At 57.6% G+C, this 27,924-nt stretch overlaps 1 protein-coding gene across 5 annotated transcripts; it reads right to left on the bottom strand.

Moving 5' to 3' along the window:
* Window positions 1–1,509: 1,509 nt before the first annotated feature.
* On the bottom strand, window positions 1,510–20,900 carry TOLLIP (toll interacting protein). Of its 5 annotated transcripts, none has more exons than XM_082627193.1 (7): window positions 20,744–20,900; window positions 17,156–17,258; window positions 11,747–11,896; window positions 8,002–8,184; window positions 7,133–7,285; window positions 6,386–6,476; window positions 1,510–3,575 (listed from the first exon to the last, which is right to left on the bottom strand). In XM_082627193.1, the coding sequence occupies exons 4-7, from the start codon at window positions 8,158–8,160 to the stop codon at window positions 3,364–3,366; spliced, it is 615 nt and encodes a 204-aa protein (XP_082483319.1). In that variant the 5' UTR covers window positions 8,161–8,184; window positions 11,747–11,896; window positions 17,156–17,258; window positions 20,744–20,900; the 3' UTR covers window positions 1,510–3,363. The 5 variants fall into 5 exon arrangements, with proteins under 5 accessions (XP_082483319.1, XP_082483322.1, XP_082483318.1 ...); XM_082627196.1 differs by lacking the exon at window positions 17,156–17,258 and adding an exon at window positions 14,850–15,060 and having other exon boundaries at window positions 20,744–20,850; XM_082627192.1 differs by lacking the exon at window positions 17,156–17,258.
* Between the last annotated feature and the right edge of the window lie 7,024 nt (window positions 20,901–27,924).

Consider the following 27,924-nt stretch of genomic DNA (forward strand, 5'->3'; position numbering starts at 1 on the left):
CGGCCCGGTACCCACTGCCCAGCGCCTGCACACCCAGCCCGCACTCGGCTGCGGATGGACGTCCACGCGAGGGGTGGCGGGCCCCTGAGACGTGGGGAGGCCGCGTACCTGGGTAACGTCCTCGTCCCGTCCCCAGCCCCACCAGCCAACCCCAAAGTAACACCCCCGCCCACACCCAGCTCGGCAGTTTCAGGCGTGTTTCACACACTCGATGCACATCTACCTCGTGTTCCCTGGGGTTCACAGGATTCCCTACCGGAGGCACCAACCGTCCCCCCACCTCCTCTGGGCCCCGCGCGCAGTGGGTTTCCTCAGCCCTCACTGGACCACCATCCCTAAGCAACGTCCAATCTGCCAAAAGCCTGCCCACCAAGGGGTCAACTGCAATGACTGTATCTGCATTTCCAACAGTTCTATCTGTTCTTCTCCATTTCTGTGTGGGTATTTTTAACTCTCTTGGTCTTTGCATTTTATCCTGTTTCCACGACACTGCAGGTCCTCACGTGCTGCTCCAGGGCAGGCTGGCGGCTGGGATGGGCGGGGTCCCGCTCGCCTGCGTCTGAGCTGGCGCCCCGGGACTGACACTGGCTCCTCCAGAAACAACCGCTGTTGCTTCCACCAAGCGGCTTTCTCACCTGGAGCTCCCCGGGTTCCAAGTGGTGTAGACATGGGCCCGCAGTGGGGAGGGGCTCCCCCCTCCCTCTGTGAGCCGAGTCCCCTCCTCAGCCAGCACTGCAACCAGCCAAGGCTGCGCCTCCCGGCAGCTCACGCCCCACACGCAGGGCCGAGCACCCGGGACACACGAGCGCTGAGCGTACCCTACGCTCTGCGTCGTGTCCCTGGTGCCCGGGCCCCACCCGCACACAACTCCTCTCAGCCTTGGGCACAAGCTCTCACTGTGACACTGACCCGGGGCAGGAGGGTGCCTGAGAAAACTGTCAGGGGAATAACGGGGGTGGGGGGGGCGTACCCGAAGGCAGTGGGTCCCCTCCCTCCCTGCCCCCAACCGGCTGCGCAACATCCTCAGCGGGGCCAGTGCCTGCTGACTCGGGGCTGGGCCAGCCCCACCCCTGTGCGCTCCAGGGCCGCGGGGCCCAGCACCCGAGCCGGACCCTGCACTCGGGGTCTGGCTCTGAGGCGGGCGTCGTGGGCCCTCTTAGAAGGGGAGACACATTGTGGCCCATGTTCGGTTCCTACTCCCGGGTCGGGACGGCCTGGAGAAGAATTACAAACAGGACAACAAAGGAACGAGAGGCCAGTGCTTCGGGAACCAGGAGAGGAGCACAGCGTCTGGGGCCTGTCCTCCACAGCCCAACCAGGAAACCAAACCCACGCCGCACGGGAATAGTTCAGGCTCCCAGGCAGAATCCAGCCTGTGCCCTCTCTGCCTTCACTTCCGAGCCCTGTAACTAGTTTGCTGGTGAGTTTATTGTGACTGCTGTCCATCTGCTTGTTACGAGCCGAGTTAAAACAGAACAAAAATAGTAAACTCTCCTTGGAGAACTTGACTTCTCTATTTTACACAGACCATTTATTAAATTAGAAGGCTGAAAAGTAAAAACGTATCTTACAATCAAGGAGGAATCTGGACCCTGGACCCCAACAGAATGATCAGAAACGCCAAGCTCTGAGGACCGTTTCTGCCAACACCCGGCAGGGTGCCTGGAACGGGAGGGAGGGCAGACCTGCTGGAAACGCCTCTCTCCTCACCAGCACAGAGCAGCAGCCAGCTGCACGGTGCCCCGGCCCCGGGCCCAGCAGCCACGGGCGCCCGAGCCAGACAGCCACCCCCCACCCGGGGCCGCCTGGATGGCGAGCGCGGACAGGAAGGCGAAGCTGAGGCAGGAAGAGCGTCTGCCTGAACAAAGGCCTCACAAGGCACGACCTTCCTCTGACCTAGTAAAGCAGCAGCAGCCATGAAAAAGGACCGTGAGAGCTGGCAGGTCTGGAGCCGCCCTGAAGCTAAGACTCCCATGAACGGAGGCTCGGGCGGGGCGGCTGGGGCAGCGTGGGGTCACCTGGGGCTGGGGGCCCGGCCTGTGTGGAGCTGTGCTGAGTGTGGTCAGGTCACCGCCCAACAGTCGAGGGCTGCAGCCGAGGAACCATCGCTCTCAAGCATCTGAGAAGAGCCTGCGGCCAAGGCACAAGTGGTCCGAACCCACCAACCAACGCAGGTCTCCCCGACCCGCGGCCACCAGGCACGCCCGGGGGAGACAGAAAGCGGCACCACACTTAACCTACATGGAGGGAAGGACTGGAGCCTGAGTCCTCCTACCTTCCTCGGGCTGACCTTCCACGGGTGTCCACATAGCTGGGATCCACCTCTGTGTCCAAAGGTGGGCAACGACTCCAAAGACAGAGCGGTGACCGCGGCGGACCACGGACCGCAGTGATCACAGCACAGTGCGTCACTTCGGAGACACCAATCAGATTTCTGATTTCCACAGGGCATCACCCAGCCTGTCCCCGTCCTCTCTGTCTGCGGCCGGAGCCGGGGCCAGGGCGCCATCCACACGGCAGGGCGCCTCCTGCCTCTTGGGAAGACCTGCGAGCACTGACGGTCACCAGGCTGCCCTCTCTGTCACCCAAACTGATCCACAGGACTGGGCCCGACCTAGTTTCCCTAAATTAACATCGGTAGTAAGCCAGGAGTTCCTAAATGCCCTTTAATAAGCAAATACAAAGACTGGATCTGTTTCTTACAGCCCCAGTTTTAGTTCTGTTGCCAGAGGGCGTCCCGGGGGGGAGCGGCGACCCTTCGGGACAGCATCACACAGAGGCGGGCGAGACGGGAGAGACGCAGGGCCATGGGCTCAGGCCAGGGCTCCCGACACCACGCCCAGACCCGGCTGCTCTGCACTCAGGCTGGGCTCCGCTGCCGAGGCTGGACGGTGGTAAGCAGCCCACGAACACCACCAAGGGGAGGAGATAAGTTTTCAGCTGAAACTTCTAAGGGACCCCAAACCCGCGGTCAGTGGGTTCTGTGTGCCTTGCGTTAATGGGCCTACCCGATCAGGTCGCGTCACCGCAGGCCACCAATCAAACCAGAGAAGGCTCGGCACGAAGGCCCTGGTGGGGGCAGCTGTTCCCAGGAGAGCCTCCCGGGATGGCGGGAAGGCGGGCGCGCACACGGGACACGGCCCTCCGACCAATGCGGGAGAGGCCCCCACCCGCCCCGACCACGTCGAGAACGGCTGCAGGAACTGAAAACCACATGCATCCTGAACAAGGGTGTGGACTGGGCTACACAGACGTCCGAGGAAGGGGCTACGCAGGGCGCGGTCACGGGGATCTGCTGGGGACGGTGCTCCTGGGAGCTGGGCGGGCAGGCAGGCAGGCAGGCGGGCTGGCAGCGGGGCACATCTAGGACTCCTCGCCCATCTGCAGCAGGGAGTTGATGGCCGCATCCTTGCTGCCCCGCTGGGCCTCCAGCACAGAGCGGATCACCTCCCGGTCCATGTTGGGAAACATGTCCTGGATGGCCTTCAGGTCCTCCTCGCTGCAGCGGGGCTGGGCGCTCACGGCTGGGGGCAGGGCCACGGGCACCATGCCGGGGCTGCACACGGCGGGCATCCCTGCGAGCAGGAGACGGGGTTCAGGGAAAGCAGCACCCCCGACGTGCGGGTGGTAGCGCCCCGGGGGGTGGCCCCCCAGGTCTTGTCTCCCAAGACAAGACCTCAGAAACTGGCCAGACGCTTGTGAGAAACCAGGGGCGAGCGGCCCCCCGCCACTCGGTCACCGGCATCTCACATGAGCCCACTTCACAGCGGGGGTGGCAGGGGCAAAAACAAGCCTAAGAACGTGTGCATTTACACCACAGGGGTCAATTCTCATCCATCAAAGGCCACAAAACAGTCCCCTCCACCTGAGAACGAAACAGCACACACAGTCTACGCTCCTTTGCCCTAACACCTGAGACTTTCACGCCGTTTCCTCTGTCATACGTTCCAGAACAGACTTTCCCAGCTTGGCACTCACATCACAATCAGACACTGATGTGGAAAGAAAACTCGCCCAGCGCGTGCCCAGCGCGTGCCCAGCCTTCCCCGTGGCAGCAGACAACCCACGAGGCGAGGCGCTCACGAGCACTGCCGCGCCGGGGTGTGTGTGCTTGAGCAGAGGCCGTGGGGCCCCGGGCTGGCCCCGGATGCCCAGCCCCGCCAGCTACACGTGGGGCTCCTGGTATCACTCCCTCACACCAGCCACGTCCCCTCACTCCCTTGTTAGACACAGGTGACAACTGAGAACCTCACGGCATCTCAACTGCTGGAAGGTTCAGTCCGAGCACCTGGTGCCACCGGACCCCAAGTCAAAGCTTTGACTCCTTGTCCTGAGACGGTCTCGTGGGGGAACCCAGACAAACGTAAGGAAGGAGAGTGTTAACAGAGACTTCACACCTAACAGAGTACAGAGCCTAGTCAAACACCTCTCTGAAAAGTAGAAAGGGATTTAAAATCATTAGTTCTGGGACTTCCCTGGTGGCGCAGTGGTTAAGAATCCGCCTGCCAATGCAGGGGACCCGGGTTCGAGCCCTGGTCCGGGAAGATCCCACATGCTGCAGAGCAACGAAGTCTGTGTGCCACAACTACTGAGCCTGCGCTCTAGAGCCCGCGAACCACAAGCCTGCACACAGCAACAAAGACCCAACTCAGCCATAAATTAATTAAAAAAAAAAAAAAAAAAAAAGAATCCGCTTGCCAATGCAGGAGATGCGGATTCAGGCCCTGGTCGAGAACTAAGATCCCACATGCCGCGGGGCAGCTAAGCCTGTGCACCACAACTACTGAGCCCGGGGGCCACAACTACTGAAGCCCGTGCACCTAGAGCCCATGCTCCACAACAACAGAAGCCACCGCAATGAGAAGACCGCGCACCACAACCAAGAGTAGCCCCCACTCGCTGCGACTAGAGAAGGCCCGTGTGCAGCAACGCAGACCCAATGCAGCCAAAAATAAATAAATAAATTTTAAAAATAAAATAAAATAAAACCATTAGTTCTTATAAACTCAAAAGCACCAACAATCTGCCCAATCAGGATAGGAGCGCTGGACTGAGAAGTTTAGGACATGATTTCCTTTCCTGTCTGAAGTCAGAAGATCTTAAAGGCAGCTCAACGCTGTCCAAACCAAAACTGGCAGAAGGGCCGACAAGTGTTGAGAGGAGGTGGCATCAGCTGCAGGTGTGCGACCGAGGCTGCGCTGGACACATACGGCCGCCTCCAGGGACGGAGGGGACGGGACGTGCTCCCAAGGCAGCAGCAGAGCCCAGCCCTTCCGAGTCCCTCCTCGGCCAGCCGGGCCGAGCACGTGCCCACACCCGCTGCCCACCGGCCTTTAGTCCTGGCCGTCCTGAGAGGCGAGAGGTCGCTTGGGTCCCAGGTGGGCACTCAAACCCGGTGAGGCCAGGGCCCCCAGGTCGTTCCATGAGCCCAGGAAGGTGCTCGCCCACCGCCTTTCAGAAACGGGGAGGAGGGAAAGGGAACCCGGGACTGGGGATGGTTGACAGCTTCACTCCGCGAGCCCCCGCCATCCGCCCTTGCCTGGTTCGCATCCAGGCCACACTCCCACTGCCTGCATTTCTGACACTTCTGGGAACAGTCGAGACAAACTTTAGGAGACACCCTGGCTCTCCTTAGGCCCCTTCCACCCGGAGGGTCTTGGGTTTTAACGTGGGAGGCGGGCGGTCCTAGGGCAGTTAACTCGGGGCCTCACAGTCTTCACCTCGCTCTGCACGGAGTTCAGAGGATTTCGGGGACGTGGCCACCACCGTGCACAAGGCATCCTCGGCGTCACTTGGTCTCTCCGGTGCCCCGAGCCTCCCGCTGCCCATGCACCGCCCGGTTTTATGGTGGCTCACGCGGGGGGGGGTGAGCTGAGCCCAGGACCCGTCACGGCCCAGGGTGGGAGCCGATCACAGGCTGACATGAAGGCTCAAAAATCCAAAGGCGGAAGAGCCACAGTCCAACTTGACTTTGCTGTGCTGTGCGAACCACTCATTCAGAAAAGTTACCACCGTGTAAGGTAAGTACCTCATAAAGGTAAAAAGATGGGAGAGAAACAGTAACGCTGGAGCCCGGGGTCTATCCACCCAACAGGAAGTGATCTCGTGCTGCGGTGATTCAAAATGCTTAGAAATCACATTTCAACATCTCCATAAATTTCAACTCACCTTCTTCGTGCCGACAGAGAAAAAACAAACCCTATTTCCTACACAGTGCATGTAACATTCCAACATAACAGCGGACCCCTGGTTTTGGGAGGCTCTCCTCTCCGGGCATCCCTTGAAGACCAGGTCCAGCCTCTAGCCCACACCCCGAGTCCCCACATGCCTCCCCCCTGCTCGAACACCCAAGGGCACGCGCCCGGGGAGGAGGAGCAGCACACACCTGTGATGGGCACGTAGCCGACGCCCTGCTGGTACACAGTGGGCATCAGGACCACGGGCTGAGGTGGCATCATCATGGCAGCCGGCAGCGACTGAAACACACCAAAGACAATCAGGGGGTCAGAGAAGAACACAGCACACATCCGAACCTCATCACGCCCAGCCTCGCCAAAACCGTCCTGGGAGGGACAGCACAGGGCCTGGAGCCCAGTCACTGGACCCAGGATCGAGGCGGGTCCAGCCAGGCCCTGCACCCCATCCAGCATCATCAAGTCCCTGCCCACACCGACACCCCAAAGGCTCCCCTGCTGGAGGACTCGGGTAGAAGGTGTCATCAGACCTGCTGAACCACGGCTGAGACGTGACCAACAGAGAACCCCGCTCAAGAAAGGAAACCTAAGCTTAAATTCCAGGGTCAAACAGCCTCCCTCTGTTTATAATTCTTTAGTTACTAAAGTACAACGATGGCTTTCCATCTACGTAGAAACGTCTGTTACAGAGGCACGATGGCACGTTCACGAGTAAACTCACTGATGTTGGGACCTGCTGTGAATCAGTCCAGCACTAGAAAGGGGGTGAGACAAGGTGCCAGAGGCGGCGGCTGTGAGGCTGGGCAGTCGGTCCCACCCGGGGTCCCTGCACCCCCTCCCGGCGTCCACATGCCAGAAACACCTGGGAGTAAGGGCGGGGATGCCAGTAAGCCCGGGAACGGCACCCCAGTGGCCACGGGCCCGCCGGCCGGCCTCACCGTGTAGGACAGGACCAGGTTGATCATGCCCTCCTTGTCGTCGCCCTGCCGCCCGCTCAGGCTGTACCATTCATCCACGACCTTGCCCTGCCTCAGCGCCTCGGGGATTGTCACGTGCGTCCAGGCAATGCGGTCGTCCATGGAGAAGGCTCGCTGGGGGGCAACAGGAGATGGCGGTGACCCCAGGGCTGCCCGGGAGGCCGCCCCACTCCCCCAGCCCTCCCGGCAGGGTGTGCATGGCCCGGGGCCGCCCCGCTCTCTCCACCTCCTGTGGGTGCAGGGGGAGGGAGGCTCCACCGGGCGCCTGCAGACGTGCGCTCCCCCACGAACCACACGCTCCCCTCCTCCCCTCCACCCCAGGGCCCCAGAGGCAATGGGGCCGGGTGTGAGGGAGGACCCAGGAGGAAGGGAGGAAGGCAGAACCCTGGGGACTGTGGCCACTTCCCAGCCCCGCTGCCCACCCCAACCCCCCCAGCCCCGTCAGCCGACCACAGGTGAGGGGGCAGCCGACCCGGCCTCAGGAGCGGTGGGACACACCCAGACAGGCCCTCGGAGGGCCAGGCTGAGTTAGAGCCCAGGGCACCCGATGGCCCAGGGACACTCGGGAGGCTCCTGCCACTCACGCCACCCAGCCACGGGCCCTGACCACATCACACCCAAGCTGCGTACAGATAGCTGCTGCCTGACCTGCCTGGTCGGGTGACGCCCACACGCTGGACACAGGGTGGTGACGTGTCTGAATGCAAGTTCTAAAGACTCTGCAGGGGAAACGTGCTTTTCACTATGCTGGGGACACCAGGACGCCTGTCACAAAGCCACAAGAAACCTGAAGTTCTGGAGCGGCTGAGTGGCCCCCGCGCGGCCCCCACCTCGTCAAAGATCTCCAGGTAGAAGGAGTCCACGCCCGGGGGCACCGTGCACTGGATGACCTTATTCCATCGCGGGTTCTTGGCGCCATTGTGGGCTGTGGGCGTCTCGTACACTGCATAGCCCAGGCGCAGTCGGCAGTACGGATCCATGCGGGTCATGCCGTAGTTCTTTGCCAACTTGGCCTGAAATAAAGCCAACGTATGAGACGGGGCAGCGGCTGTCACAGTGGAAGCCGCAGCTCAGCTAAGTGGGCCGCCCCTTCCACTCACGGCTTCCAGAGTTTTCTGGGTGCCGACGCACCAGAACACGGCTGTAACTGAACCGTCAGCCCTCCGTATCTGTGGATTTAAGCAACCACAGATCGAAAATATTAGGAAAAAAACATTCCAGAAAGTTCCAAAAAGCAAAACTTGAATTGGCCACACCAGCAACGATTTTTATAGCTTTACACTGTATTACAACTGCATGCACACAGCATCTACCGTGTGTTAGGTGTTACAAGTAATCAAACGTTGACTCTCAGTACACGGGAGGATGTATGTAGGGTACGTGCAAAACTGCACCGTTTTATATAAGGGACTTGAGCATCCTTGGATTGTGGTATCTGTGGGGTCCCAGAACCAATCCCCGGGACGACCATGCTCTGGGACCCAGGAGGGAGGAGAAAGTCCAGGCTGGGTCCAGTGTTTCTGCGATAAGGCACCCGGCGCCGTGCCTGACACTCAGGACACACCGGCTGCTGCTAGGCAGGGGCTGGATCCCCACCCAGAGGAGGAGGGTGAAAAGGGCAGGCCGTCCCGGGACAGAGCCAAGAGCCACCGAGAAGAGAAGCAGGGGGACGGGGGCCACCCCGGAGAAGCAGGGCCCAGCCAAGGCCTTCCCTGCACCCTCGGACAGTGACCGTGCTGGCTCCCCAGCCTCCCCTCCCGCGCAAGAGCCTCTCGGCAGTGACCATCCCTGCCCAGTGCTGCGTTGGGGCCAGGGGTGCAGGCGACTCATCCTGGGCATCCCAGCGGAGCCCACCCACATCTCACATAGGTCACAGGCCCACCTCAAGCCAGACGGGCTGCTCGGGATGGCCGGGATGCGTCTGTAGGAGAAAAGGTGAACACCGATGAGCTCATCAGGCTGTCGGTCAGGAAGTACTGACTCAAGTGGATTATGGGCTTAAATGTAAAACCTCAAACTATAAAACTTGCGCAAGAAAAACCAGAAGAAGTCTCTGTCATCTTTTAGGCAAGGTCAGCAAAAGCATGACCCAGGAAGGACAGCTGGCGGCTCCCTGAGGACTGTGAGGAGGAAGACAGACCAGCCCCGTCTGCGGCATCAAGTCTGATCACAAACCCGTGTCCAGTATGTAAAGGACTCACAAACCTCAGCAATGAGAACACGGCACGATTAAAAAACAGGCAAAAGACCTGAAGAAGAAAGCTCAACGCCAATAAGCACGTGAGAAGATGCGCCCCGCCACTGGTCATCAGAGACACGCAAACCAGAAGCCCATGAGGCCACAGGAGCTGCTGGACGGGCTCAGACCCAGCCCGGCCGGGCCAAGCCGCCCACCCCCAGAGCGCAGGAGCCCTGCAGGCAGCTGCGAGAAGCCACGGTGCGGCTGTGCAGGGACCAGCCTGGCAGCTTCTCCAAAGCAGACTCCACCCAGCTCGGGAGTTGGGAGTCCACTCCGAAATGGGAACTCAACGCTCACACAGAAGCCTGTGCTTCACAGAGGCTCGGGGCTGGGACCCCCGTCCCTGCTGGGCAATAGACAGACTCTGGGAAGTGCCCCGGGGGCTGAGTTTGGTCAGCACTGCAGTCAAGGGCAGGCCCACCGACAGGCAGAGGGAACTATCTGTGTTGCTGGGGAAGCTCTCTTCATTACAGGGGTGGACAGGCTGGTCAGAGGTCATTGAAACACAGGCTACTTCAAATCAGTGCATTTTAACATACGTAAACCATATTCAGTAAGGTCAATTTTTAAAAAAACAGCAAAAAATTCCCCAAAGCCCTGCTGCCTGCACTGACACCCTCTCTCTTCTCCCCTATGGAAGGCTCCGCACAAGCCCCTCTTCTGTCTGCGAGCCTCCTTGCCCCCGCATCCCCCACTCTCATGCTGACTTCCCCAGAGCTCTGGCCGGGGCTGCCCATGACCGCACGTCCCAGAGCCACACCCCTCCATGCAGGACCAGCCTGAGCCCCTCAGGACGCCTGCCTTGTATCACTGCTGGACCTCTCCCCTGAAGTCCACAGCCTCCCAGCCTTGGCCCCCCACCTTTAAAACATCCTCGACTTAACGTGTCCGACACGGAACCGCGAGTTTCCTTCCCGGCCTGTTCCTCCTGTAATTTCCCCCATTTTGGCTGAGGCTCCTCCATCCCCTGGGCGCTGGCAACAGGCCTTGGGGTCACACACCCTCCCGCCCCTATGTGGGTGCTCCCCGAAGTCGGCTGGTTCTCCCCCAGGAGCACCAAGCGCAGGGCCTTCCAGCCTCGCCCACATCTTCCCGACACAGACCCCGAGGGAGCCCTGAACTCCAGCTCAGGACAGGGTGCCCACTCAGAGCCGAGCCCCAAGGCCGCAGGACCCCCAGCTGGCAGCACCAGGAGGGCCTGGCCCTGAAGCAGCCCCGGCACAGGGCGGCAATTCCTGTTCAAGCTGTACTTTCCACGATAACTGGGCCGCTCCACACCTGCCCTCGGAGCTCGCCATCGGTGCACCGTACTCCATCCCTCGGGGCGACGCAGGCTTTTACTGCCATCCTGCCCCTGCCCTCCTCAGCCGCTGACTTCCTGCTGCTCCTATGACTGCAAGACCGAACGTGGATCACACGGGTAACGTCTTCCCGAAAGCGCCTGGGAGAGGGCCTCAGCCCTCACATGCCGTCGTCTTCACTGTGAGTTCACTAGAGCGGCTCTCAGGACGGCAGACTTCCCCCCAAAACTCCTAGAAGCTGCCCTGGTATTTTCTGGAAAACATGTAGCAGCAAAGTCTGAAACGGGCTTGATTTTCAATAGCTTCAAGGCAGCTGTTTTGTCTGTGTCTAGCCGCTAAGGCTTTTCCACCTGAATAATCCGATGCTCGTGGTCTGAGCAAGGCCAGCTGCCCGTGAGTGCGGGAGGCGCCGTCCTTCACCTGGACCCCGACTGGCCCCAAGGCCACGCTCTGCTCACAGCTGCTGCCCTCTGCAGAGGCCCGGCTGCCACCGTGCTCTCCTCCCGCACCCCCGGCACCACGGAGGGGACACGGAGGCCTGGCCTGCCCGCTTCCCAGTGGCTCCCCTGAGACATCAACTGGGCTGCGCTGCAGGCACACGAGTGCCTGAGGAAGGTCACCCCGAAGCTTACTGGGCACAACGACCCACCAGGCGCGGCCCTGGTGTCTGCTGCGGACAAATGGACGGATGGACAGACGTCTCTGCCTCCCGCGCCCTCACGCAGCCCGTCAGAGCAACGTGGCAACGCCCTTTCCATCCTGACAGCACATCTGGTTCTCCAGGGGCCGGGATGACCCGGCAGCAGCTGCGCTGCCCCTTCCGCAGCACCGGCGGGGCGGGGCCCCTCCTCTAAGTCTTCCTGGCAAAACCCGGGGGTCGTCAGTATCTTCCCGTCCATCTTTCTCCACCAGGTATGTTTCCGGAGGAAACGGGATCAGAGGAGGCCCCACCCGTCCACGTGGAAGCATGCCGTGACGGCGAAGGCCCAGCCCCGCCCGCTCCGGCCCCTCCCCCCCGCAGGCGGCCACACCCACCTGCACCACGGTGATGCTGAGGCGGCCCACAGTGCCCAGTGCCCCTCCGCACTGCAGCCGCTGCGCAGCCTGTGCGTCCAGCTGGATCTGCTGCTGCTGCTGCGTGGGCGCGATGCGCAGGAAGTCCTGAGGCAGCTCTCCGATGTACACCTGCGGAGAGCACGGCGGTCAGAGCTGGGCGCCACCCCCCACAGGACGAGGGTCCGCGTGGCAGGATCCCCACCCTGCGGGCCCCTCGCAGGGCCTGCGCTCTCAGGAGCAGGACGCTCAGCAAACGGGGGGCTCTGAGGAGGCCCGAGTGCATCTCCGCCCTGTAAGCAGGCCTCGCGTCCTCACTGGGCCGGGGGACCTCACACGCTCTGGTCCGCGTGTCCATGATCCTTTCCCCAGGACCAGGACCGCCGCAAGCAAGGCCTGTCCACCGTGAGCGCTGTTCACGGGGTGAAACCTGAAGCTTGGGTGCCCAGTGACCTGGAAAGGCCTCTGTGCTGATACCCTTCAAACGTCTCCATGAGAAACAGCTCACATGCAAAAACGCCCCAGAGACCAAGAACCCAACAGCTTAACCACCAGAAGCCCGGAGACCTGGCCCTGGACAGGAGAAGTGATTGGGAGGCGCCGGCCTCCAGGGACACACCTAAGTGTGGAGCCCGGTAGAGCCTGGGGGCTCCAAGAGTGACGACTCCCAAGAAAACCGCAGGAGACCACGCGCGGAGAGACGGCCCGCAGCCAGACGGCCTGACCCCCCCGGTGTTCAGAGCCCTGGACAGCTGCACCGCTGCTCGCTCCCGGGCGGGGGAGTGCGGGCCTGGAGGGGCCACAGTGCGAGCAGAGCCCAGGTGAATGGGAGGGAGCAGCCACAGGACCCACAACGGAGGTCTGGCTGCTGGGGGGGAAACCGGAGCCACAGGCCCCCTCAGCCGCCCAGGGGACGTCGCAGACCCCAGCCGGGAGCCCTGAAGAACTGGGCGGTTTCAGGGAACACGGAAAGAAAGACCCCAGCGTGTCACAGCGAGTTCTGGCAACTGCGCTTATAGCGGCCGCCAGGGACCACTTGACGTCCTGACGCCACATGACATGGAGGTCTCTCCTGCACGGACCAGACGGCACCAGGCAGGGGCCCAGAAAGCACCCCACCCGCCCAGCTCACAGCACCCCTGGGAGAGCACCTCCCCCAGCGAGCGCCCCCAGCACCTTTCCTATCGAAGGTCCCTGGCAGAGTCTGGGCCTGGAGATCATGCGCTCCCACCGAGGCTGATGGAAGCACACACAAGGGCGCTCGCCGGCTCCCAGCAGCCCGCACGCCGACTGCACCCGGAGGCCTAGCGCTCCCACTGCTTCTCTCTAAAAGCAAGTCGTGCCCACCGCCCCCCCACTGCCCCGCCAGACCCTCTGTCTGGGAGCCAGCTCTGCGTCTCACACCTCCGCTGCATCAAGGACCCAGCCCAGGGCAGGGGAGGGTGCCCCCGGAGGCTGCCCCCCAGAGGCCCCCGCACTGCCAGGAGAGGAGCGCGGTGCCTTCCACCCCCACCACAGGGCATCACAGGCCGCGTTTCCTGGACGTGAAGTGCACCTGAGTGGGTTCCAGGACGGGCCCTCGAAGGAAGGCGGGTGGTGACACCCCGCGGGCCACAGCCCTCAGGAGGGCTGAGATGCCGGGGACACGCCAATCGTCAATTCCTGCCAGCGCCAAGGCCAGGCCCCCGTGACCCCCCAGACGCACCCCATCCAGAGCTCCTCGGGCCCCTTGCCGTCTGCCCACAGCCCCGCTTGCCCGGTGCTCATCTTACAGAAATGACTCTCCCAGGGGTCGCTGGTGCACAGACCACACCCCCGCCTGCTGGTCTGAGGAGTGACTGCCCACCTCAGCGCCAAGGACCCCACAGGGAGCAGGCCGCGTGGGGACATTCAGTGGCGAGAGTGACAGGTCAGGAAAGGCGTCTCCGTTCCTTTACTGATCCCGTCTGTCTCCTAGAGGTTATGAAACTAGAATGAAATGAAACTCCTAGAGGTTATGTTCCCTCTTTATTGTACTCGTCTTGCTTTTGGGGTTCAGCACAGTCCACGCAGGGGCCACGTGGGGACAGCGGGCCACGCTGAGGCCTCAAGGGAGGGGGACACAGCACAACAAACCAATCCCACGTGGTCAGAGCCTGTGAGGGGCGGGGGAGGGGGGACCACAGCCCAGGGAGGAGGAGCCAACACTGAACCCGGAGCCTCCAGGTCTGCAGGGCCACCCGCTGAAGGCACCTTGGGGACACCTGCCCTAGGCCCGCCCGCCAGAGACAACAGCAGGGTCGAGGCCCAGGGTGATGGGGCTCAGCACCCGGGGCAGCTGACGGCTGCCCCACCAGCCAATAGGCCCCATTGCACAGCAGCCTCAGAGGCCTGCGGCAAGCAGCAGGCTGCACGCTCATCCCAGCGCATCCCACCCCGACAGAGAGGCCCCAGGACATGCCCGCTGAGGCCTAAGAGACACCTGCCAGTCACGGGACGGGTCACTGACATTCTTCCATCAATTCAGCATCTTCCCAAAGAAAGTTACGAGGAAAACTCCAACTGCCAGCCGACACCTGCAGCCACGGGGACGGGTCTCCGCACGAGTCACCGCCCCCCACATACACACACACCCTGCTCCTTCCTCACGTCTCCAGCACCTCCTGCCGATGACCTGGTTTCAAGAAGCGGGAAAAGAGGAAAAAGCCCAGAAGCAACAGGGAGGGAAGGGTGGTACCACCAGCGCCGTGGGGGGCCCCCCAGAGGGTGCCACTTCGTCCCTCCCCCCGTCCCCTCCCCCCACAATCCTCTTCCAGGTTTCACTGTAAAAACCTCTGTGTCCGCTCTCCTCCCGTATTCCTATCCCTCAGGCCTCCCCCAACTTTCTAAATGACCCAAACCTGGGTAGGCCATTCAAGACAAAACGTCTGGCTGTCCCAGCCCTGCCGGACACAGTGTACACAAGCTCCGGACGAGGGGACCGAGACACGGCGTTAACTGAGCACGAGGACGCCGGAGGGTCAGCGAAAGAGACAACGCCACTGGCCCAAATGAGGACCAGACCACAATGCTGACAGGACAGCCAGCGGCTTCCACGGGGCCTCACCCAGGGATTCCGAAGCCTCTCACACCAGCCCGGGGTCCGGGTGCGAGCAAGATGGATCACCCTGTCCACATCTGAGTAAGATGAAACAGCCAGTAATGGGCCAAGGGGCGCCGGGGCCGAGCATCGCACTGCAAGTCTTTCAACTTCACCGTATGTGCGGATTTTCACGCCAAATGCTGGGGGGAAATCACTGCTCCCGTGGTGCTCGTAGCTTAACAAAAGAAGACAAATAACTGCTGAAAGTCGCAGCGCTGTAAATAAACACAGGGTGAGCACCCCGGGGCAGGTGAGCAGCCGGTGAGGTAAGACGGTGTAGACGGCTGAGGCAGCTTCGGGAGAAGATGCCACCTCAGCAGAGGCCTGAATGGCATGAAGGCGTCGGGCATGCAGAGCCCGGGAGGGCCCTGTGCACAGGCCTGGCCAGGAGCCTGCCAGGCAGCTTGAGGCAGGGAGGTGGCAGGAGCAGAGGAAGCGAGGGAGAGCAGGAGGGTGCAGCGGCGGACAGGAGTGTTGCACCAAGGCCACTGATGGGCTCTGACTCAGAGATGAGGAAGGGAGCAGGTGAGGTGCCGGGGCAGGTGAGCAGCTGGGGCAGGTGAGGTGCTGCGCGCATGCACATCTGGCTCTGCCTGGCGCCCGGCCCCAGCGTGTGACAGTGGGGGTTGGGGGTGGCGTGGGGGCGGGCGGGACCAGTCAAAGGGGTGCGGTTGGTGTGGGTGAAGCAGAGGCTGAGAAGGAATCCGATTCTGGACCTGCTTGGGAGGCAGAACCACAGGAGCGGCTGAGTGGGCAGGAGACCCGAGGCCGCCCAAGGGGACGGGGAAGCCAGAGAGGGTCCCAGGGAAGGAAAGGGCGGGTCCGTGTGCCATGTTCTTGGGAGACAGGGAGCCGCTCAGGATGGTAAGCCTGGGGATGAGTGGGGTGGGCGCTGACACCCCCCAAGACCCCCGAGGGAGCAAGATGCACAGAAAGGAGGAGGAGCCGTGGAAGGAAACCCGTGTGAAGAACGCGACCCTGGGCAGGGAGAGGCCATCGCACCTGTGCCCACTGCCGCGGCCGTGCCCACCATGAACCCGCCAGACAAGCCGCTGCGGGGCCCCCGCCCGAGCACCCCCCCAACTTGGTCCCCCCGCCCCTCGCAAAGCACAGGCGGCTCCCCGCCCTGCAGGACCTTCTCACTGTCGGCTGAGGCAGCTGCCCCTCCTGGGCCCCCAGCCCCGCACCGCCATCCTCCCACCCAGCTCCTGTCCAGCTGGTGGAGAAGCAGAATCACCAGAGGGAGGTGGGCGGAACAGGAGGAACGCAGGCAGGACTGCACGCGGGGAGCCCGAGGAGTCGGCCAGGTGTCTGGGAAACAACAAGTAACGCAGGGGCCGGGCAGTCCCCAGGCCGTGTACACGGGAGGGCACGGGCACAGAGCTGCTGGCCACAATGCCCAGACGGATGCCACAGACACCGACAGACAGCAGAGCGGGGGAACGGGAAGAGGGGCTGGGGGTGCTCTCAGATGCGGGAAGAGGCACAGGGCTGGAGCACAGGCGAATCTGCCACCAGCAGCTCAATGGCAGATGCCACACAGGGACGTTCACGTCCCAAGAGAAGGAGACTGTGAGCCCAGAATCCCAGACAGCAAACACACCTTTCAGGAACTAGAGGAAGCAGCACATGTCTCAGTGCCTGTGAGCAAGCGCCAGCTTATCAAGGTAACACTGCCCCTGGGAGGATGGGCAGAGGCCACCCGAGGCAGCAACCCATCAGGAGGAGGGCGGTTACGAGGGTTAACCTTGCAGTGTGAAGTCCATACATTAACATTTCCAGGGTGACCCCAAGAGAACAGAATGACAACATGTGTTTTCCAAACAAGCAGAAATCAAAAAATGGAACTTAAAAAACTATATTTGATCAATCCAAAAGAAGGCAAGGAGAGAAAAAGAAACAAAAACAGACAAATAAAAGCACAAAAGAAAGTGTTAGGAACAAAAAGTGTGTGTATATAACTATACACATAAAACTATCTAACACATTCCAGCTAAAAAACAAAGAAGACAAACTTCAGATTTGACTTTTTAACACTCCAGTTCCATGTTGCTGACAACAGACCAACCTGACACACATGGTCAGAAAGATGTGGCCCAACGATGAAAACCCCATCAGGCAAGCACTCCCTAAAAGAAAGCTGGCGTTGCCACGTGGCATCAGACCAAACAAGAAAGGCCTGTGCATGGCCAGAGGGGTCACCACACGCAAAAAGGTCCAACTCACAGGAAGACAGGGCCATCCTAAACCAGGATGTGCTCCTAACTCACCCTGAGAATCCAGAGCAGCGCTCACGGGGACACGGGCGATGGTCCAGACTCCAACAGTGCGGGTCCACAACTGTACCCGAAAAAGAGAAGGTCAAGCGCAGGCCTAAAAAGAAAAACAACTCCTTCCTCTGATCATTGGAAATGAAAGAGAAAGAACTAAGCAGCTGTCTTGCCTTTCCCACACAGACTGTATTTAAGGACAACCAGACAGCCTTCATCTATACAAACAGGTCCAGCTAATAAATGCAGAACAAGTGACGAAATTCAAACATCAGGGGCTTCCCTGGTGGCGCAGTGGTTAAGAATCCACCTGCCAATGCAGGGGACACAGGTTCGAGCCCTGGTCCGGGAAGATCCCATATGCCGCGGAGCAACTAAGCCCGTGCGCCACAACTACTGAGCCTGGGCTCTAGAGCCCGCGAGCCACAACTACAGAGCCTGCGTGCCACAACTAATGAAGCCCGCACGCCTAGAGCCCATGCTCCACAACAAGAGAAGCCACCGCAATGAGAAGCCCACACACCACAACGAAGAGTAGCCCCCACTTGCCACAACTAGAGAAAGCCCACGCACAGCAACAAAGACCCAACACAGCCGAAAGAAAAAAAAAATTCAACTATCACCCTCTGCCATCCCCAGTGAAGTCAATTATCATTTGTGCAAGGCTGATGAGGACCTGGACATCCCCGCCCACCCAGGCATCACCAGACAGCTCACCCTCAGGCCTGACGAGGGAGAAGATGCGATAGGAAGGAAGGGCCACACTGATCAACCTGCATCTCCAAAAGTAGGACAAGTGGTCCCTACTGGCCCCCTTTGGCCTGGACTCAATGGGACATACCACACATCTTGGCCTGTGACCAAGCCTTGGCCGCCGTCCCGTCGAGCTGGCCGGCAGCACTGTGGGCAACAGCAGCGGGTCCCGCAAACCTCCCCTGACCCGAGTTCTACCTCAGAAGGCAGGGGCCCCCACACGGGTACTCCTGTGGGTGTCCATCGGGTACTTTTTAATAGTTCGTGGACCAGACAAAATCACGGGATGGAGAAGGGCTGTCAGAACAGAAACACCAGCGCTGCTGAAAGTGGGCAGACATCACAGGGCTGGGCATCCCTCAGTGGCCATTCAGGGAAAGACTAACCCGCAGGCGCAAACACCACGTCTCCTGGAATGTAAGCAAGTTCCTAGCCCCTCAGGCTCCCCTTCTCAGGGACAAAGGGAACCTCCCCAGACCCGTGGGACCCCCCCTTCTGCTCCACGTGCCCGAGGACTCTGCCTGTCCCTCCTTCACCACGAGCGGGAAGAGACGGTCAGACTTCAGAGTCAGCCCAAGCGAGCGTGAATCCAGGCCCTGGGAGCCCTGCTGAGTGACCCTGGGCCGAGGCTGAACCCCGTCCTGTGTGGGTAGGGCTGGGGCCCCCCGGCCGAGGGCGGACACTCGGGAGAGCCGCCCAGCCAGGACCCGGCATGGGGAGCACCTGCCGGATGCCCCAGCGGGACTCGCAGCTTCTGCCACAAACCACGCCGTCCCGCGGGGCCTCCACCGCACCACACACACGACAGCACGTGGGAGCTCCTTCAACGCCAAGTCTGTACACCTGGCAAAGGAAGAGGTCTCCACCAGACCCCGAAAACCACTAAAGGAAGGGCTCTCCAAGCCTGATAACTGGCAAAAAAGCCTTTACGAGTACAGTTAACCCAGAGAGGGTGGGCCAGCGGGGAGATGTGTAAACGAGGGGATGTGTACCAGGCAAAAACATTAGCGGGGAAAAGAAAAACCAGTAGACAGTACACTGTAGCAACCAGATCAAACTCAAGGCCAGATGTACCTACACTGGCCAGCCCCCGCCCTCTGGCACAGACACCCCTGCTCAGGACCCTTCCTGGCCTTGAAGCAGCAGCCCGCCATCTCCCAGATCCTGTCCCACTCTGCTTTCCATGCTCTCCCCTCCCACCACCCCACAGCTCCTGCTCCCCCATCAGGTCTCCAGTCAGAGACCCTTGCCCCAAGACCCTTACTCACCCCGACCCCGGCCCAGGCCCAGGCAGGCCACCGTTCACCCCAACTAGAATTCAGACCTCGAGGTCTGAGAGTGGATGCTCTGTGAGACCCTGATGGCAGGCGTCACCATACGGTGCCACCCAAGATACCGAGAGCACCCACGCCAGCTGAGCAAGCCGCACAGGCTCCAGGGCGCCCAAGACCCCTGAGCCCCCAGCAGCTCTGGCCCAGACCGAACCTTACTGCGTGAGCACAGGTCATGGAGGGCAGCCCTCAAACACCTGCTGGTCTACGCATGGGGCCCACGACACACGGACAGAAGGCCCACGACCACTCGACAAGAGAACACGCCGGGAAGCACCGCACAGGGCCAGACAGCCGGGTCATCGAGACCCCGACAGCACAGGCCCCAAGTCCGGACACCGTCCACCGCCCCGGCCCTGTCCCAGCCCTGTCACAGCACATGGCCAACGTCCCCCTTGGTGAGAGGAGGGGCCCACCTTCACCAAGCGCTCCCTTCGCCTGGCCCCGAGCCGGCTGTGTGTGTTTGCCTGTGGTTCCCGACAAGGGATCTGAGTTCCCAGCAGGCTGAGGACACGTGACAGGCCAGGACCGGGCCGGGCCGCCTGCCCATTGCGCCACCGCCCCCCTCCCGGGGGAGACACTACTGTGCTCCTTGTGCTGCTCTGATGAACCACGTGCATAGAAATGAGAACGTGCTGACGGACACTCGGCCCGCTGTAACTCACTGTACGCCGTGAGGGTGAAGACGTGGAAACGCTGAGCGTCCGAGGCTAGAAATACTCGACGGACTCGGGGGCGTTTCCACACCCAAGTCGGCGAGGAACTCCCATCAGGTCCCATTCAAACGCTCAGAACGAGCATCTGTGTCCAGGGGGCTTCTAACAAGACCTGGTCTTCCTCAAACTCGGAAAAACGTTCTGTGGATTCCTCTCCAGTCGGGAGAAACACAAACAAGACTTGTCAACCCCGACTCGAGGGCGAGGAGCCCCGGCGGCCGGGGGCTCACCCTCAGCAGCGGCATTCTGAGAGAAGGCACATCAAAGTGTCCACAGAACCTCGTCCCGACTCAGAAGGACCCAGATGTCCGTCTACTGTACGTTTCAAGCCGCTGTGATAAAAACCTCACACTACTCTTGAGGACGCGCCCCAACCCAGTCTGAACGCCCGGCTGGAGGCGAGTCCCCAGGAGCCGGCCCGCGCCCGTCTGGACTCGCTCGCCCGCAGTGACACCATAAGCTGAGCTAGAAGACAGGACGCGAGGGCTGGGCGGAAGGGCACTCCCAGCTCGCGGCTCCCAACCCCCTCATTTGTCACTTAAGAAACCGAGGAACACAGCCAGGCCTGGGAGCCTCCACCATCCAAGAGCCTGTCCAGGGTCCAGGGTGCTTCTCTGGGTGCCTCCTCCTTCTGAGGACCCACTGGGTGCGGGGCCTCCCCCAACCCGGGGACCCACCCGGTGCGGGGCCGCCCCCGTCCCGGGACTCCCTTCCGCTTGCCCGGAGCCCGGCGTCGGGCCCTCCCCTGTGCCCGGAGGCCGCGGAGCCCGCCCCCAGACGGAGCCTACCGGCCCGCGCTGCGTGCTGACGGTGGTCGCCATGGTCTGGCCGGCCTCAGGTCTCGCCCTCCGAGAGGTGACGCGCCGCCGACGCTCCGCGCGGAACCGCGATCTATATACTACCCCGCAAGGCCGCCGCCGCCACAGTCAGCTGACGGCCGGCCCCGCCCCCGCACTGCCAACTGCGCAGGCGTAACACCGCCCCGCCCGTTCCGGCGCGGGCGCCTGCGCAGTCGCTCCCCGCCCCTCGGCCCCGTGAAATGGCTCCCGAGCCGGCAGTGTGCGCATGCGCGTCGGTCTGTTGCGGGGCGGGCCGTGGGGCCGGGCCGCGGACTGTAGGTGCTGGTGCTTCCGGTTGGCCCCGCGACCGGAGTGGTTCTGTGGCCCCGCCGCGCCTCGCCGAGTGACCGGAGTGACTCGGTGCGGCGGCCGCCCTCCGTGTGTGTCCGCGGTGAGGCCGCGCGCTGACCACTCCGCCCCTTGCTCCCCGCCGGCCCCTCAGCAGGGCCTGCCCCGAGGCTGCTGGCCGAGCTTCCTCTAGAGACCACGGAGCTTTGCTGTTGTCCGTCCGAGGAGGAGGTGGAGAGGCTTGGCTTCCCCTAGGCCTGGTGTTCTGCTACTGACACAAGCAGTTTCCCAGGCACCACGATCAGACAGGGCTGCTGACCACTCCAGTCACGGGTGGACCTCCTCCGCCACCCGAGCTGGGACACTGCTGCCACTTCCCAGTACAGCTTCACCTAGATGGGAGTTATTAATAAGCTTCCAGACAGCATCCAATCCACAGCAAAACCCCGCTTCCTTAAACCCTTCCCAGAATCACCTATAAAAGCCCCAATTCTATAAGGAGTCCTTTCTAATACCTTCTAAAGTCCCCGGGTGCATCCCCCAGGTGTGTGGTCTCCTTAGCTGCAACCAGTAAGAATCCCAGCTTGTTGAGTTACAGGTGTGTTCCTGGTGGCCTGCCTGGAGGGCACTGACACACCCAAGGTGTGAACTGTCCTTTTCCTGTGTGTACTTCCCAGAGCCCTCAGAAGTTGTCAGCCCACTGCATAGTCTTTGTAACCCCGCATTTGCCATAGCGACTAAATATCTAATCCGCTTGGCCACACATCTGTTTGCCCTCCACTTGCACCACATCCCATGCCACCATTGGTAATAACTGGAAGAATTGGGTTGCCCCTGGATGACACAGGCTCCTGGTACTCGATTTCCCGGGGCAAGGATTTTAGCCACATGCTCATCAAATATATGTGCAACCCAATGCTAGCATCCCACTTTGAGTCTGTTTTCTGGGGCCACTTCTGGTGGCAATTATGGTATCCGTCATGGTCCTGGTGAGAAACAGATGGCGTGCACAGAAAGATCGCCGGAGGGATGTCAGCAAATCCCTGCAGTTTACAAAGGAGGGGCAGAGTTCAGTGAATAAGCAAAGCATGAGGGACTTCTTTTAGCCTCAGGAAGTGGCCACCACTCCTGGCCTTGAAAGGACGAAAGGAGGAAGCAGTAATCAGGGAAAGAGGCTTCCTCAGCAGAGGAGCGAAGCCACTGCCAACCACAGGCTTGCAGGGAGGGACCTGGGGAAATAAACACCCTGACCTCTCTCATCTCTAATCTCTACAGGTGTCTACCATTAACCTAACCAGGTGATGCCTTCTGTAGACAAACACTTCCTGGGGCACAAAGAAAGGCAGAGAAAGGTGGAGAGGATCTGGGAGGCCAAACAGAGACTCTTCTACATGTGCGTCTAAATATCAGCAATAACCAGAGGATACAGTTTTATAACATACCATTGAAAAGGGCAAAAAAAAAAGAAGAGACAAAAAAATATAACTTTTTTTAAAGTGTTAAGGAAAAATTATAAAATTTTATTAAAAGACCGTAAGGAAGACCTGAATAAGTTGAGAACTGTATACCATATTCATGGATAGGAAGGCTCAGTATCAGAAATATGTCCATTCTCCCCCAAATTGCTCTACAAAAGAAATTCTCATTAAAATCCCAACAGGTTTTTTTAAAAGAAATTGAACAAGCTGATTCTAGAATTTATATGGAAGAACAATGGCTGACTAATAGCCAAAACATTCTAGGAGAAGAAAGAGGAGAAGGAGGAAACTGTCCTAGGAGGTGTCCAAATGTACTCAAAAACTACAGTAATTGAGCCTATGGTATGGATATGGGGATAGACAGGTTCACCAATGGAACAAAATCTGAAAACTTGATTTATGAGGGTGTTGGCACTGCTGAGCAGTTGGGAAAGGAAATATCTTCTAATACTCTGTACTAAAACAATTGGCTCTACTTAGGAAAAAACTCGAAATTGGACCCCTACCTTATGCTGAACAAAAAAGCAATTCCTGGTGGAACTGATCCAGTGACTATTTGATGAATTCAACACCTATGTCAGGTTCGTAAAGGATTAAATCAAAAAAAGGTGGCACCTCCTCTGCTCCATCTGGGAAGGGTTGAGCAGCAGTTGAAGTCTTGGGAGAGAACACGTAGGATGAAAGGAGAGACACTTGGTAAGTCAAACATGAGGACAAGTTGTTCAGCAGACCAGGACCACCTGGCCCCCAGGGTGCTGACCACATATCCCTGAGAAAGGCAGAGGGAGCTGATGGGCAGAAAAAGTGAGAGTTAGGTGGGCCAGAAAAGGAGGTTTCAACCCTAGAGTGGGGGTTAGGACCAAAGCAAGGTGTAATAGTGAGCCATCCTCATGGAGCTTTACCGAGTGGAGTGGTATGGCCATAGAGGTGGCCAGAGAAGACATCCTTGGCAGGAGAATTGCAAGAGGGACAAAGCTGGAGGCCAGGGGTCCAGCCAAGTGAATTCCTGTAGAAAATGTAGACTGTGAAGGGAATTCTAACTTAAACACCAGCTCCTCCCCCTAACTGCTTACATTTGCTCAGAGACCCCACACCAACACTCAGGACCCTGACCCTGTGTGTCACCTGGGCGATGTCATCTACCTGTGTAATCCTCATTGTTCCCCAGTCCATTTCCATGTTGTCATGGGAGGTGAGCTCTCCGTGGCCTTTCTGGGTCCAGGTTTCAACTCACAATGGCACCCACAGGTCCCAGTATTCATGGAACATCCCAATGTACCAAGAGCCCCTGATAGTTTTTTTGTATGTCTTTGGGTGGGATTCTTGAGTAACAATGATGATAAATAACACCTTTGCATGTTTCATAGATGTCAGGTATTGATCTAAGTGCTCGGTGTGTATTATCTCATTTAATTTACAATACGGTCCCATGAGGCACATGCGTTTGTCATCTGCCTGACAGAAGGGATAATGGCCAAGTGAAGGACAAAAATGTTTCAGTGTCTAACACCAACGAGTAATGAATGTCCAGAATATAGAAACACCTCCCATAAATCACAAGGAAACAGGAGACCAGATGGTAAATGGACAGATATTGTAAACTGGCTGTTCAAAAAGGAGAAGCCCAAAGGCTCGACAGGTATGGGAAGGGGTTTTCAGACTCACTAAGAGTAAGAGAAATAAAACAGTAATGAGACACCACATTACATCCATCAGAAAAATAACAACTAGGAGGGGAGGGAGACCAAGGGCAGGTGAGAACCCAGGCAAGGGCGGCTCCTGTGAGGCTGGCAGAGGCTCTCTGAGGAGTAACGCAGCTGGGCTTAGTGGACTAGACACACCCCAGGAGCTCTCTCCTGAGCATATGTTCCGGAACATTCTCACTCTGACCCACAAGAGACGCATTCAAGGCTGTTTGTTGTTTGTGTAGCAGAGTTGGCAACCTAATTGCCCATCTTTAGGGGAATGAATCAGTAGAATGTGATACATACACACTATGGGTGCAATGCGACAGGGAGAAACAATAAAGTATTTTTTTGTAGAACAGCTTGTATGAATTTTTAAAATCCACACAAGATAATTAAGCAGCAGGTTTTCAAGACACCGGACATCAGGCAATGAAGGTCAGTGGTCCCTGCGGGACGGGGAACAAGTGAGCTCAGCTGTAGGACGGCCTCTGCTCACTGCCCGGAGAGAGCTTGCCGGCTGCAGGGCAGGGAGGGTGACCAAGGGGCAGAGCAGTGGTCTCCCTGAGCTGAGGGGACTTGGCCGGGAGCCTGAGGAGGCCGGGGAGGCTGGCATTCGCCGGGGGGAGTTCCTGCACAGAGAAGGGACTGCTATCTGCAGAGACTCCCCCTGGAGACTTCAGCTGAATACAGACCAGAGCACACATGGGATGAAACTGCTGAGGCAGGAGAGAGCGCCACCTGAAAGAGCTACAGAAATAATACCGTTAGCCAAACGGGGCAGGAATAGTTCCTGTTCCCACTAGTCGGGGTAAAAGGCCACATAACCAACAGGGCACTGAGTAGAGTACGCAAAAGGCTTTGCCTTGAAATTGCCGGGGATGAAGTGGGTCGTTTTAGATGGTAAAGGGATACGCTTATCAAGAGGACATAAAAATCCTAAAAGTTTATACATCTAGTTGTAGAGCTTCAGAATTCTTGGAACAAACCCGGATAGAACTGCGGGGAGAGAGACAAACGCACAGCTGTCGTTGGAGATTTCAACGCCCTCCCCTCCGCATTCAGTGGAACAAAGAGAAGCCTCGTACAGGGGTGACAGACCAGGACAGCACCATCGGCAGCTTGATCTGACTGACATGTGCAGAAAACTCCATCCAGCCGCAGCATAAGACACAACTTTAAGGGTTCACTGAACACTTACCAAGATAGACTGTGTTCTGGGCCAGAAAAGAGTCTAAAAGGATTCAAGTCATGCAAAGTATAGTCTCTGACGGAAACAGAATTAAACGAGAAATCAATACTTAAAAGATGTCTGGAAAAGGCACAAAATATTTGGAAACTAAACAACAAACAGCTAAATAACCCATGTATCAAAGAAACCAAAAGGAAAGCTAGACAGCATTTTCAACTGGATGAAGATAAATATATATTACATTTTGTGGGATTCAGCTAAAGCATTACATAGGGGAAATCCATGCCTACGTTAGAAAATCACTGACATCAGCATTCACCTTTAGACACTAGAAAAAGAAAGGCAAATTAAATTCTAAGTAAGCAGAAAATAAGGAGGAAATAAGTCATTGAAGAGGGACTTCCCTGGCAGTCCAGTGGTTAAGACTCTGTGCTTCCACTGCAGGGGGTGCGGGTTCTATCCCTGGTCACAGAACTAAGATCCCATATGCCAAGGGCCACAGCCAAAAAAAAAAAAAAAAAGTCATTGAAGAAATCAATGACATAGAAAACAGAAAGACCACAGAGAAAATTGGTAAAAACAAAAGCTCATTTTTTAAAGAAGATCAATAAACCACTAAACAGACTGATCAGGAAAAAAATAGTTAAAAAATATGAATTACCGATACGAGGAATGATAAAGTTGGCATCACTACAGATTCTACAAACATTAGAAGAATAGTAAGGGAATGTTATGAACAACTTCACTTAGGTTAAATGAAATACAGAGAAATAGACAAAGTCCTTGAAAGACACAAATGACCAAAGCTCCCTCATGAAGAACAGTTCTCTATTAAATTAAAAACCTTTCCACCAAGAAAACTCCAGACTCAAATGGCTTCGCTGCTGAGTTCTACCAAAATTTGAGAAAAAATAACATCAATTCTATACAAATTCTCTTCTAGAGAAGAAGAGAGGAGAAAATACTTTCCAACTCATTCGAGTCCAGCATTATGCTAGTACCAAGACCAAGCAAAGACATTACAAAAAAGAAAAGCGCAAACCAATATCCCTCTTGAACCTAGATGCAAAATTCTTAACAAAATTTTTAGCAAACTGAATTCATCAACGTATAGGAAGGATGATTTATCATGACAACGTGGCATTTAACTCAGGAGTGCAAGGGTGGTTTAACTTTTGAAAATCATTATGCGATGCAATCTACCACATTAATAAACTGAAAACAAAAGCAAAAAACAAAAAGCAGATGGTTGTCCAAATAAAGGCAGAAAAAGCATTTGACAAACTCCAAACTCCACTCCATATGTTAACTTTCTGCACATGTGAACGGAAGGGAACTCCCTCCATCTGATAGAAGGAATCTACAAAAAAACATGCAGCTGACATATCATACTTAGTGGTGAAAGACTGAATCCTTCTCCTGAGACAGGAACAAAACAAGGATGTCTGCGCTCACCACGTCTATTCAGCATGGAATGGAGGTAGTAGCAGGGCAATCAGGCAAGAAAAACAAAACCAAGGCGTCCCACTTGAAAAATAACAAGGTAAACCATCTTTACTTACAGACAGAATGATCGTGTACCTGAAAAATCCTACAAAGTCTACAAAACAGCTACTAGAACTCGTTAGTGCGTTTAGCAAGTTTGCAGCGTTAAAGGAAGTAAACAAAAATCTACTGTGTTCCTATATACTAGCAGTACAAACTGAACATTCATAAACTGAGATTAAAAACAATACCATTTACAAAAGCATCCCCAAAATTAAATACTCAGAGATAAATCCAGTTGATTGCTGGTGTTGTTGAGTTCCGCTATGTCCTCAGTTGTCTTCTGCCTGCTGGATCTGTCCATTTCTGGTAGAGGGGTGTGAAGTCTCCAACTGTAACAGTGGGTTCATCTGTTTCGCCTTGCAGGTCCATCAGTTTTTGTTTTTTTTAAATATTTATATATTTTTATTTTAGTTATTTTATTTTTGGCTGAGTTGGGTCTTTGTTGCTACATGCGGGCTTTCTCTAGTTGTGGCGAGCGGGGGCTACTCTTTGTAGCGGTGCGCAGGCTTCTCATTGCGGTGGCTTCTCTTATTGTGGAGCATGGGCTCTAGGCACGCGGGCTTCAGTAGTTGTGGCACACAGGCTCAGTAGTTGTGGCTCACAGGCTTAGTTGCTGAGCAGCATGTGTGTTGCAACGTGGCTTAGTTGCTTCCCGGACCAGGGCTCGAACCCATGTCCCCTGAATTGGCAGGCAGATTCTTAACCACTGTGCCACCAGGGAAGCCTGTCCATCAGTTTTTGCCTCGTGTATTTTGATGCTCTGTTGTTCGGTGCATACACATTAAGGAGTATTATGTATTCTTGGAGAATTGATGCTTTATCATTTTCCCTGATAAATTTCCCAGCTCTGAAGTCTGCTCTGCCTGAAATTAATACAGCAACCCCTGCTTTCCGTTGCTTCAGGTTAGCGTAGTGTGTCTTTCTCCATCCATTTCAGAA

This window comes from Mesoplodon mirus (genome assembly GCF_964341445.2).
Source record: "Mesoplodon mirus genome assembly, chromosome: 7".
NCBI lineage: Eukaryota > Metazoa > Chordata > Mammalia > Artiodactyla > Ziphiidae > Mesoplodon > Mesoplodon mirus.